This window comes from Artemia sp. Qi Xiang Cuo, chromosome 3, assembly GCF_049724085.1.
Source record: "Artemia sp. Qi Xiang Cuo chromosome 3, ASM4972408v1, whole genome shotgun sequence".
Taxonomy (NCBI): domain Eukaryota; kingdom Metazoa; phylum Arthropoda; class Branchiopoda; order Anostraca; family Artemiidae; genus Artemia; species Artemia sp. Qi Xiang Cuo.
Window position 1 is genome coordinate 75,146,763 of NC_142796.1, and position 13,782 is coordinate 75,160,544.

General features: G+C 39.1%; 1 protein-coding gene across 1 annotated transcript; it reads right to left on the reverse strand.

Annotated features, from left to right (window-relative positions):
* Positions 1-1,104: 1,104 nt before the first annotated feature.
* Positions 1,105-13,454, reverse strand: LOC148954530 (putative methyltransferase-like protein 24). Its single transcript, XM_089087132.1, has 3 exons — positions 13,195-13,454; positions 3,837-4,118; positions 1,105-1,509 (listed from the first exon to the last, which is right to left on the reverse strand). The coding sequence occupies exons 1-3, from the start codon at positions 13,355-13,357 to the stop codon at positions 1,106-1,108; spliced, it is 849 nt and encodes a 282-aa protein (XP_088943258.1). The 5' UTR covers positions 13,358-13,454; the 3' UTR covers position 1,105.
* Between the last annotated feature and the right edge of the window lie 328 nt (positions 13,455-13,782).

Consider the following 13,782-nt stretch of genomic DNA (forward strand, 5'->3'; position numbering starts at 1 on the left):
GAGGGCTTTTTGGAGGGGCGGGGTGGGATTTTATAACTAAAACCTTCACAAGAGTGTATTCAACGATTTCTTAAAGTTTCTTGGGGATCGGATGAACAGTGTAATAATTCATACAGGACACACACGCAAACATTCGATTTCTATATAGAAAGAAGATGATAATTTCGCTGGTTCTTTTCCTAGCTTTCCTTGGCTTTCGTTTGTCTTTGGCCCTCATAGGTTGCGCAGGCTTCTCTGCTCCTTGTCTAAATACATCAAAATGTCTCTTTTCATGGCTTTCCTCTGCTCGCTCGGGCCTTCGGCCCTCACAGTCGCAACCTATAAAATCTGCAAAAGCTACGAGTGCAAAAGAGAAGAATGTAAATATGTGTTGTCAAGATAAAAAAGAGTCTCCGAGTGCCGGAAACCCAAGCACAGACAGAATGAAGCGTACCTACACCTGTGTCCTATTTCTGTGGCGTTTAGCCAAAAGGTGGTAAATCACCTTTTCCAATATTCTCAGGGAAGCAAATTTAGTTTTAAACTGTTTCCATCAAATTTGTAAATTTCGTGGTGAAAATGGGGTATACCTACTTAGCTTGAATCTTCATAACGAGTCGAATGAACTCACTCAAATTTGCCTGGACGAAAGGATTTAGGAGATACGGGACTAATCCCATTTGGGTATATTGTTTCTCTGAGGTTTTTATATAAACCTTACATATCTCAGCTAAAATTACACTTATTATCCTAATGGTTAAACCAAATCATAGATCTCGAGGAGAGAAATCGATAGGTGTTTGAAACTCCTTTTGCCAAAGAGGATACTTATCCCCATTTGGCTAAACGCCACAGACTTATGAGGACTGAATCCGACTAAAGGACACCCTAGACGGTTAATCAATTGATTAAAGCATGATTGATTGTCTAGGAACCTGTTTGACGCTTGAATCAAGCGTTGATGGTGATTGATAGAAAGTTTGAATGACTGAATCGGTTCCTAGACGGCCAGTCATGCTTTAATCAATTGATTGCTGGAAGCTTTTGACCAAATGATTGACGTCTAGGGTGTCCTTAAGATATATATAACTAAAAAGAATGATGTCTTAAACTTAAATTGACTCCTTTAGTCAAAATATTTATTATAAAACTGTTTATTGTACATAGAAACTTTGTAGCAATGGACCTGTTTCTCTCCTGTAAAGTTGTCAACGATCAGACATGATGGATGAGCCCACTCAGAAGCTGCAAACTTGACAAATCCCAGATTTTCTAGGACCCAAAGCTGAGCGTAGAATTGTTCTATAGTTGATTCGTCATTCTTGTTAAAAACAGTCAAAAATTGCTTTACGTGGTTAAGAATACCAGAACTTACTAACTCTGTTAGGATAGGTACATCCTTTTGTTCAACATTCACTTTTATCACGTCAATATTGCTAGGTGTCTCCTTCAAAATTCTCAATATGTCCTTTAGGCGAATATATTTTTTCGCTGGATCTTGGTTTTCGTTTAAACTTCCGTCACTTATGCCTAAAAATAACAAAAAAGCAAATAATATGGTAATTATATTATAAGATACACAAAATAGTAGAACAGTTTAAAATACACCAGTCCTCTTGTCTGCTCGTTTTAAGGGCAACATGAAATGTAAGCTTTAAAATATTTTTGTGCTTGCTCCAGAGACTGTAGGAAACTAATATGGCTATAAATAAAAGTTCAAATAGGGATAAAATCCTTTTAATAGACAGTGATGATGATAACAGTGATAGAAATTCACAAAAATACCAGATATTTCCACATATGCAGTGACCGTCATTAGTAGTAAAACTTCTACTACTGATGTTTTACTACTGATGACGGTCACTGCATATGTGACCGAAATATCTAGTATTTTTGTGAATTTCTATCACTGTTATCATCATCACTGTCTATTAAAAGGATTTTATCCCTATTTGAACTTTTATTTATCGTCATGGGAAGGCAGCGTAGTCTCCGAAATTATCTACCTAATATGGCTAGAAACCCAAACTTTTCCCAGAGAGAAATAAAATGTAACTCTCGCCATCTCTCTGATCGGTCATAGTGGAGTAGTCTGCCCAACTGACCTTCATCAGCATTCCTTTTCAATTTAATTGAAGACGACAGTGTTTTTATGATGATGCGACAAGCCACATTCAAGTATAATTGGAAGATAAATATTCTAATAACAGCATAGAGTAAATTTATTTCCTTCATCTTTTAAATATTAGATATGAAAATAAAATAATAAATATAAGACATTTAAATATTAAAATCTATTGCTATGGTATTGTGATGTTGAATATATATCTAATTGTTCTCACGCTTCGTTTATACGCAGTCCTACTTTTTTTTCTTCTGGGCGATTACACAAATCGAAATTGCCGTTTGTTTGATCTAAAAGATCTAAATTTTGATAAGTTTTCAGATTATTATTATCGTCATAATAATATGACGCTAATAATATAATCTAAGCTAATATTATTTACCCTTTGTTTGCGAATAAACTAAATAGAGTCGCCGTACAGTCTTTACACTTTAAAAAGAATTATTACAAAAGCAGCTGTTGATATTTTAATCAGATTTGTTTTATTTTAATAATTATTTTTTAAAGCTCTTATTTATGTTAGAATTTCGGTCCTCCATAAGAGCTTACTGTTAAAAACTAATAAAATGCAAACTGTTACAGACACTTGAACCAAAACGACAAGAGTTTGCACGCAATATGTAGGAACTTATTTCTTAGGATGAAGCTTTCCTCAGGCAGAATTGTTTATGACGTGTCAAGTCTTCAAGTTACGAGGAAGTTAAAAAAAACACAATCTCATGATTTGGGGATCAAAACACCCCCGTGTGACTGGAGACCTTCACTTGGATAGTCCAAAAGTAGATTCATTGTGTGAAATGTGCAATCTGATAATTGGCCAGTTTTTCTTCAGTGAGGCAAGAGCTACTGCATGTGCTTACCTCGACCGAATAGTTGGCACCTCAACTGATTGACTTGTAACCAACCATTATTTTTCAGAAAGATGCACCCCCCCCCCACACACACACACACACATTGGCGCTGTATGTTCGTCAGTTCCTAAATATGACCTTTTGATATCGACGAATTAGAAGGGATGGGCAAATTTTACGGTCACCGCGTTTGCCAGATATTACACCATTGAACTTCTTTTTGTTGGTTTATATAGAAGATATCGCGTATCAAACGAAGATTTGGGACGTTGCTGACTTGAAGCAAAAGGTTCCTAATGCCAGTGATGAAAGTGTCACACAAGGAAAATGGCAAGAAATCGAGCATCGTTTTTAGGGGCTTCGTGCAACTAAAAGTAACCATGTAGATGTTTATTAAATTCGGGTAAAAATAAGTTTAATAAGTACTGGTTAAAATAAAATGAATGTTTTTGAAATGTTTCAGCAGCTGCCTTTGTAAGAAATTGTTTTAATTGTAATGAAATTTCATGGATATTCTCCACTTTAAAGGAAAGTTATCGTTTGTCAAGTCGATTTTGAAGTAATTTTATGTCGTCTTGTTGGGACAGCTTCATGCGTTTTTTTGTGAATGTTTTTCTTTTTTTTTCTTTTTTTGTAACGCCGGTATAGGCTCCCTCACACCTAATTAATCTTACGAAAATCCTTTGTATGGTGCAGTTTTGTTCATGTGGGTGTGCTTTCTTTTTCTTTAAACATCATCGCGAGCAATGGGCTTTCTAATGGCTAAATGTCTTATATTTTTGGATTGTTTTTATTTGTGACTAAATTTTAAAAGTCTGATAAGTCTGGCCTAAACAAGTCCAGTTATTACTTATAGAAAGTAATTGATAAAGTAGGCATACCTATCTGTAACGCAGTAAAGCGATCAGAATATTGTATTTCGTTTTTCGACAACTTAGGATCGAAACCAATTACTTGGCAGCCATAATCAGCTATTTCGCTTTCAAATGTTATTTCAAATAATCCAAAAGAGTAGACATTGCATCTGAGTAAGTTAGGTCGAACGCCGTAATCAAGACACAAGCTGTAATTTCCGCTAGTCACATCTACTTCTACATCTGGAGAATAAATCATCTTACTTTTCCAGTGTGCCCCGCCAAATTGTTTGATGTCTTCACATGCATCTAAAAAAAAACGTCAGTTGAAATGGTGCGAAGTTGAGTAACTTTAAATCCCTAACAAATGCGATTTTCGTAACCATTTTGCTGGATCTTATTCGTCTTTAAATCAGATTTTACTCCTTTGTACGGTGACATTTAATAAAAAGGTTCACTTTCCTATTTTTTTTTGTCTTTCTGTGAAAATTTTCAAGCTGGAGCAGTTCAGATGTTTACAAAAGCCACACACAAACATACCAAAAAAAAAAAACACTTTGGATAGACCATTTTTTTTTATTCTACCTGGCAAAAGACCGTTTCGTGTGCATTTTGCCGCCTCTCTACACTGGACATAAGGGCCTCGAGTGACGCCAGTTTTCTGTCAGTATGTTTCCTTTTTTCTGATTCATATTAGATTATTTGGAGACGCTAAAACATATTCTCAGTGCAATTTCGGGCCCTGTGCTAGCTGAGATTGAACCACGGGTCCGTTTTCTTTTAGTGTGTTTTATTTTCCAGATATGTGTATATTACCTCATTTCTAGCTTAAATAGTTCAGCTGTTTTAGTTCATATATACATACGAAGCAAGACACGCTATTGGAGAATAGATAAATTTTTCGTCAAATAATTTCTGAATATTTCAAAGGATTGTATGTAAAAGGATACCTGCATTGTAAGATATTACCCCTGTCTTCAGCAAAAGCAAGATTCTGTATTAAAAATAAATGCAATTGTCGGAGAGGTATCAGTGCCGAGACGGTGTTTTTGGCGTTGAAGAGATGATAAGGGTTGTAGGAGCCATAGACTATGCCTCTATTCACGCAGCCCAATAATTAAACGATCGAATTACAAGGATGCCAACAGTTTATCAAGAAACAGTTTTTGATGAAATACAAGGCAGTGAAGCTGCCGAATCAAATGACGATATACTTTAGCGTGATGGATAAAAGTTGGGACTTGAAAAATGATTCATTAACTTACCCAAGATTGACCGCCTGAGATTGGCAGTTTCCATGGTAGCCAGGGGCGTAGCTCCAGCATTTTTATTGAGGGGGCAAAAAAGTTCCACATCCAGAGAGTCAAGGGGAGTGGGCCAAATAATGATTTTCTCCAATTTATTGGGGGGGGGGGGCAACTGCCCCCCTTGCCACCCCCAAACGACGTCACTGATGGTAGCTGGCAGGGGAAGTGAGTGGAGATACAATAAGTCTGAGATTCACTTGATTTTTATACAGAGACTTACCTACTTCCTAAGAGGTCTGGGTAAATTCGTGTATATTTTGGGCAGGGCTTGGAATTATTAACGTTTCTGCAAATCATCATTTCCATGCACCATTGGGCTAAGGTACTTAATCCATAAGTTTCAAGCTGATGGGATAATAAATGTGTCTACTTTCTACTAAAAAGCCAGCAAATAAAAAAGCCTATGCCTTATTCCGGCTCAAACCGCGACTTCTGCTATAAAAATTGTAACCACAACTCCAGGACTAATACTACTATAAGTATTACAACTAACCCTATCAAGACTGCTGCTTAACGATTAAAGGCCAACACAAATGACAATCTGTTATCAATGCTATTTTGATACAATTTATCCGTTTCACGAATGATTAACCTTAATTTATAATGAGGACACATTGTCCTCAGTCACATCATGTTACACTTTACTTAAATCCAAATAGTGCAAAGGTTGATTATTCTCATTACTGGAAGGCCTCAGGTTCGATCCCTTTTTTTCAAGGAGAGGAGCTGAATTTCAAAAAAGGCAATACAAAAGTAAATCAAACGAAAAGTATAAGGATTTATAGAATAACTTGTGAGAATATCAAATGTTGGAAGGGTGATGGACACGGGTGCAAAAGCCCCCCATCCTGCTAATATACCTGCGGGGAAACTGGGAAGACAGTGATGAAATTAGCGGAGTGGAGGAACGTGATAATGAATATGGGGGAAGTATTGACCCGATGATGCATATGATTTTTTAATGCATAATAACACTATGTCAATAAAAAAAATGGATAGAAAAAAAAACAGTTTTGTAAAAAAATGATCGATAATTAATGTTATTAATTAAAAAAAAACAAATTTTTAGTTTGTTAAATTCAAAAGTTAATTTTCAGTTTGGTTTAATTTCCAGTAAATATCCACTAAAATATATTTAGTTTCAGAGAAACCGTTTAAAATGCAGGCCTACTTAGTTTTCAGAAAACGATGTTCTGGTCTTTAGAAAGCCTACTGGGAATTAACCCTACTCCTGTTTGGGGTGATTTTAGTTCCTTTTATGTTATGCTTGGTAATTTACTATAATCTCTGTCAGGGGCGGATCCAGGATTTTTTTAGGGGGGGGAGCGCAAAATAGGTTGATCCGATTTTTTTTTTAAGGGGGGGGGGCAAAATAGGTTAATCCGATAAACTTGCGTTAGGGGCAAGTTTAATTAACGCAAACTTTAGTTAATTAAATAAATTACACCACTTTGGACTACGCTAGGGGGGTGCACGCCCCCCCCCCTGGATCCGCCACTGATTTATGTTCGTTCCAGGTTTCATTTATTTATTGATTGTGACTTAAGTTCGTTTTATTTGAATTTAATAGTCTGGATATGCATAGGATCTGTAGATTTATGCATACCCCCGAGTCAAAACTTGGGGTCCACCTGACCTCCCAAAACTCCCTGCATTGAAAACTCGGGCGCAAATCACGACTGTCGGTACGCCTGTCGTTTCAAGAATTTACGCTTGGGAAACTCTGAGAATCTTAGACGAGCGAACTGAGCCTACTGAGATTTAGCTAGCGCTAATTTGAGCCAATCAGAATTTTCTAGTCGATAAGCAAATCCCGTGAAAAATCTGATTGATTCAAACTAGTGCTAACTAAATTCCAGTATTAGTAAAATAGTAGTAGTAGTAGTAGTAGTATACACATAGTGTGTTTTTGGTGAAATCACTATTCCCCTCAATATGCCCTGAAAGTTTCAGCTTAATATCCTTAGTATTTTATATATCCATGATCAAAAATCGGCCTACCCCTTCCCTTCCCAATAAAAAAAAACTATAGCCCTTGCCCCAAGGACTGTGGGGAGTCATGTCATCTGCGGAGGCATAGTTATTGGACCTTTTAACTGTTTTTAACAAATTGGCTATCTCAAAATTTGGATCAGATCTTTTGGGGGAAGTGCAGCTAAAAGGACGTGGGAAAGGGGCTGGTTGCCCTCCAAACATCTCTGGCTCTTAAAAAAGGCACTAGAATTTCAATTTCCAATTAAATGAGCTCCTTCCGAAGTTTTGACAACTCCTTCCACTTCCATACAACTTAGATCGGGAAAAATAATAAGTAATATATTGAAGCCTTATCGCTCTTTGCTTAGACAGCACTACTGCGCTGTCTATGATTATATCAACATCAGCACTAAAAGATACGTCAACAGTGATTGTGGCACCGAGAATTATGGCCGAAGATGCACGTGAATTTGGTGAAGGAGTGCACACAAAATCTCTCCTCAGCGGATTAAAGTAAAGGATTTTTTTTTTTTTACTTTCGTTGATTGGAAGACTTTAAACAGTGCATGTAAAATTGCTCATGGTGGAACAACTGAATTAGGGAAGTGACTGGAAGTTTTCTACGAGATATTTTTGAAGAACTGATATTTTTCTACGTACTAGAACTCCTCTTTAAAATTCAGAGAGGACGAAACTTGTAACTGCTAAAATTAGCAACGCTGTGACTTCGAAGCCCTGTGAAAATTGAAAATTTGAGTCTGATTAATTGGTCAGGGATCATTAATTCAGTCTCATTTCAAGAAGATGCCGCAAAAATACCGTTGTTGCAGGTATATAAGCTTTAGAGCCAACAGAGATGTCAAGGAACCAACAAGCAAAAAACTTCACAAAAAGCTGTTGGCAACGGCGTGTCGGCGTTTATCACATTATCATGGTTTGATCTGGTTTTTTTTATTACAGTTTTATTCTGTATGTTTGTGATTTTTTTTTTTTTTTGGCGTTGTGATTTTTTTTTCTAAGTACTGCACTATTTATATTTTTCAGGTTTATTAACTATTTAGCTTATGTATAAAGTATTATATTATTGATAGTAGTCCGGTATTCCTGTAATTGGGCTGAAGAGATTTCGTCGTTTAGCTTATAGCTTGTAATAAAAACTCGTTTCGTTTAAACCTGACGAGAAAGAAGAGGCCTTTCTAGAAAAGGCTGTAAAATGCAAATGCTCTCATTCTCCGAAATTTCTTGGTTCACAGGAAAATTTTCTTAGGATTTCCCAGAAAAAATCTGGGCTTAAAAGTAAACTCTACAAAAGAAATTGTTAGTTTCTATGCCATTTACACGTGTTTTTGGGAACCTAAGGATACTATATGCAGGGACTTTCCATGAATTGGTGATCCTAGAATATAGGTCTTATGTGAACTTAGTCTTCTTTAAGCCAAACTGACAATGAGAATATTAGAAAATGACGTAAAATTAATCAGTCGGCTTAAATTTCCAAGAAGCATCCAGTTTTGTCTGAATTGATGGTAAGAAAACTGCTGAGAAAGCTATCAATTTACCGTTGACTACCTGTTATAAATCCTCGACGAGTTTCATGCCCGCTTGCGCAACAATCTCGCCTTTCTCAATTTGCCAAAAACCTTTATTATTCTCTCATTCCTAGCAGGCACAAACTGCTTCTGACTTATTCGTAGGCAGTAGTCTTTGACAAAGAGCTTAAAGCCCTGGACATTCACTATTGTCAATATGCGGTCCTTGTCATTTTTTAGAGTAATTCTTGCAACACTTTCATTTTGATGGACGCTCCACTAAGATGCGATGTCCAGCCAACCGTAAGCAGAACTACGCTATCAGTTGTGTCTAGATGTAGAAATATAAATATTCAAAGAAATCGTCAAATTTCTAGATGGTATGGAAATGCCTCCTCTAAAAGTGAAGTTTCATCTCTTAAGTGTCTCCCATAGTTTTTCTAAATGAAGAAAATAATCAGGCGAAACATATGCTACAATATGTAATACTGGTGGCCACTCGCCATGTCTGCCGTTCGGATGATTGTACTTTGTCATGCTGTATGCGTGTTTGTTAAAGACATAATACTTTTTAGATGGTATTGAAGCCATTCCAGTTAATAGGCCTATATCTTATTTTAACTCGTATAATTGATACTACTTTCGTATATAGATTAAAGACCCTTTGTCAAGAAGTTGCAGTATAGTCAATCATTTTCATTCTTTCACGAGAAATCTCCCCTAACTAAACGCTCCGATCAGGGTGGCCTCAACCTCATGAGGTGGGTGGAGCCTACCCCATGATTCTCAGTATCCAGGTAAATCCTGGCTGTAATCAGAATCCAGGCCCAGGGTTGGTTGGGCTTGCAACCCTCCACCCGAGACCCATTGCAACGAATAGCTTAGTAACTGCCTCGGATGACCAACCTTCTTTTATCCCATCACGACCCTTGCTTGCCCCTGGACTGAGAAATGATCAGCGTTTGAATCTTCTTGACCAAGGTGGCCTTCGAATTTCCACCTGGAACATTAAATTTTCCCGGAGCTAAGACGCTTCTGGCGATGGAACTGAAGCGATTCCGCATCTCTATTGCTGGAATAACAGAAACCCACCTAATCGGGAAAGGAAATGATCCAATAGGTGAGGGATACCACCTTCTCTGGTCTGACCAAACAACCACCAGAAGAAACGGAGTCGGACTAGTTCTTGATGACAAATCTCAGAAGTGTCTACTGTCATTCACTCGCGCCTCGGATAGAATCGCTTATGCTCGACTCGGTCATAAGCAAGGAAAAATGACGGTCCTTGTTTGTTATACCCTGACAAACGAAGCCGACACCGAAACAATGGACACTTTCTACTCTGCCCTGACGAATGAATTATCTAAGATATCCCCGCATGATATTGTCATTCTCCTGGGTGACTTTAATGCAACTGTGAGCGACAACCACAACTTATGGCGATAAATCATTGGACCAGTTACTTCAGATTTCCTAAATGACAATGGTCTAAGGCTTCTACAACTCTGCAGCATGCACAACCTTGTGATTACGAATACCATGTTTCCACGGAAGGACATTCACAAATATACATGGTACAGCAACGACGGCCATACCAAAAAAAAAATGATCGACTACATCATCGTGTCACAGAGATGGAGGTCTTTGATCAGTAACTGCAGGACGTATAGGGCAGCTGAGATTGGCAACACTGACCATCGCTTCGTAGTCGCTAACATGCGACTAAGACTCAAAGTCCAGCGCTCAGAACCAAGAACAGTCAAGATCGATGTCTCTCGCCCCTGCGATCCGAAGGTACGGTCAAAATATGCCATTGATGCTCGAACAGCTTCGACGCACTCCTTCCATTTGAAAGTTGTCAGGACGCATGGCTCTCGTTCAAAAAGAATGTCCTGGAATCAGCGACAGCAAATGTTGGACGGAAAAAAGCACGCTAATAAAGCGCGGATTCAGTCGGATACGTTTGACGTCATAGAGAAGAGACGCAAGACGAGGTTACTCGGTGACATGCCAACCTATAGAAGCCTTAATGGTGTCCGTGACAAACTGATACAGTGAGACAAGAAGCTGTTTGTGAAAAGGAAGGCACATGAGCTAGAGGGTGCAGCCAAGAAAGGTGACGTTGGCAGTCTCTATTAGCATCTCCGTGATCTAACAGGCGACATAGCCCCCTCGGTTGCATCTGTTGTCTCTGTGGATGGCCAGCCGCACAGTGACGAAGCTGCCCAGGTCAGTCGATGGAGAGACCACTTGTCGGGCCTCCCCAACGCCGAAGGTGTAGCGCAGACTGACCAGGAACTCATCAGCCTAGCCGCCAGAACCCAGGAACTGCTGACAAGTGACACAGAAATTCCTTTCACGTCATCAGAAATCTACACAGCAGTAAAACGTCTGAAGAACAACAAAGCGGCAGGCGTATGTGAAATATCTACTGAGCTCCTGAACTATGCCGGACCGGCGATGCTACTTTGGCTCCATATGCTGTTTACTGTGGTTTGGTGCACAGAATGGATCCCGAAGGACTGGCGAGCTGGTATAATTCTGTCCTTATGGAAGAGAAAGGGGAGCAAGAGCACCTGCACAAACTATAGAGCCATAACGCTACTTTCAGTGCCTGGAAAACTCCTTGCTATGACCCTGCTGGATAGATGCACGAGTATCCTCGGAAAAAAGAGGAGAATCCAGCAGGTGGGGCTTATGCCCGGGAGATCCACTGTCTAACAAATCTTTACCATGCGCCAGTTAATTGAGAAGACGAAGGAATACAGGAGAAAAGCATATGTAGCCTTTGTGGACTTCAAGGCTGCGTTTGACTCGGTGGATTGCTACTCGCTCTGGCTGATACTTCGGTCAACTGGTCTACCAGACAAATACTGCAAGTTGTTTGAAAAGCTTTACGAAGAGACCGTGAGTTGCGTCCAAGTCAACGGCAAACGGAGCACGACATTTGGCAGCAAAACCAGTGTACGCCAAGGGTGTGCCGCCGCCCCGGAACTGTTTAATTGCGTGATAGACCATGTTATGACACGAACAACAAATCGTCTGTCCTTTGGTCTGCGGTTTGGAGATCGCGTTCTGGCGGACGCTGACTTCTCAGATGACCTTGGTCTCGTTGCTGACTCGATCGACCAGTAGACTGACGCTCTGAAAGTCCTGCAGGAAGAGGCAGTAAACGTGGGGCTGAAAATAAACTGGCTTAAAACGAAAATAATGACAATTTAGCCCCCAAGCCCAGTCTCGCCCCTTGAGAACTTAACTGTTTGCGGAGCTCCTGTTGAAGTTGTAAAAAACTTTACTTATCTTGGTTCCGTGCTGTCTAATGACGGCTCTATAGAGGAAGAGGTGTGCAGCCGAATTTCAAAAGCCTCGTCTATCGTCGGAAGGCTTTACAATCTTTGGAGAATGCCGCATATATCTAGGCGCACGAAGATGCGAATTTATAATGTATCCGTAATCTCGGTCTTCTTCTATGCAGATGAAACCTGGCTTCTCAAATCAACAATCCTCAGCACGATCGACGTCGGCAACACGAAACAGCTCCGTCGGATTAAGGGACTCCGATAGGACGATTTTATAAGGAACACAAGGTTGCTCGCACTCACCTCCCAAGTGTCTTTCTCCGTCCAAACAGCGCAGCTTACTCTCAGATGCTTCGGACACCTCCTCCGTATACCGACGACAACCCCAGCCCGAATAGTCTACGATTTTGACGATAAAGCTCATGCCTGGTCTCGCCCGAGGGGCAGACCTCAGATAAAGTGGAAGGATAGCCTCAAGAAATTCCTGGAGATGGATAACATTGCTGTCGACGAGGCCCCACTAATAGCAGTAGACTGGTCAGCCTGGAGGAGCAGAGTTGCGACGCTCTCTACGCCACCCCCAACGCGGCAGGAGCCTTAAGTCAAAGTCAAGACGAGAAATCGAAATGGTCTCCGGCTTCTCTATGAAAAGCCGGAGTTTATTCATTTTAAGTTTAGTACCGTAATGTCTTAAGTGAGCATTTCTGTATATTTACGGAATGCGAAGATTTGTCAAAATAAACGACTGGGACTATTATTCTGTTTTCTGTTTCCTATTTGTGCAATTTTACAATGGGCTTGTTTTCCGATTTTAACTGCACTAATTCTTGAGAGCCGACTGGCTTTTGGAGTTGTGTTTTTTTAATTATCTTTTTAATAAATTTAAACTTTCTACTAGAAAATTAGTGAAAATACCTTTGTCCACGGGAAAGATTGCATTTCTTACTGCTTGATAGCCATGGAACATATATGGTGGAAAACTAGGAGTAAATTCTTACATTTTTTCCTTCAAGGTGTTGCAAGATCTTTCTATATCTTTCTACTAGAACATATCTTTGTATAACTTTCTACTAGAACAACTTTCTACTTATAACTTTCTACTTTATCCACAGAAAGGATTGTATTCCTTATCGCTTGATAGACATGGAGCATATATGGTGGAGAACTAGGAGCAAATTTTGATATTTTTCCCCAAAGGTGTTGCAAGATCTTTCTATGTCTTTCTAATAGAACATATCTTTCTATAATTTCCAACTAAAACTATTAGTGAAAATACCTTTGTCCACAGAAAGGATTGCACTCCTTACTGCTTGATAGCCGTGGAGCATATACGGTGGAGAACCAGGAGCAAATTTTGACATTTTTTCCTTCACGGTGTTACAAGATCTTTCTATATCTACCAAATCGACTGAGTTAATTATCACCTTGGGAGTTGACATATACAGCCATGCAGATAAACAGAGTAAAATTGACGTGCAAAGCAGAAATGGAAGGTGAAGTAACAAAATATCCTGAAAATAAAACTGATATTGTTACAGAATCTTGGAAATCAGCGGCTACGAATTTAAAAAGTAGCAAGATGTCCTGGCAATTTAACCAATAATAGTTTCAAAATTATTAAAAAGTGCGACATGTGCCATTTTTGTAACTTTTCAGGAGAGCCAAAGTAACGGAAAAAAGTTTGTCGGCTGTGGTTGCTCTGAAGGATTAGGCTAATGGGTATAAAAGAAACATACTCTAAACCAACTGTTTATGCTCTTTTCAGTGGTATAAATTAAATTCAAGTATTCCGAGCGAGTTCAAAATTATTTCAGTTTATGGCGCATGTCTCCTCTTCTTGACAAAAAAAGGAAGCAAATGCCAG

Bases quoted from the DNA above. Each gene is read 5' to 3' on its own strand.
- LOC148954530 (XM_089087132.1), bottom strand. From the start codon at position 13,357: ATGTCAACTCCCAAGGTGATAATTAACTCAGTCGATTTGGTAGATATA. The intron at 4,119-13,194 runs GTATTTTCACTA...GTTTTTTTTTAG, and splicing joins AATCCTTTCTGTGGACAAAG to ATGCATGTGAAGACATCAAA. The intron at 1,510-3,836 runs GTATGCCTACTT...TGTTATTTTTAG, and splicing joins CTTTACTGCGTTACAGATAG to GCATAAGTGACGGAAGTTTA.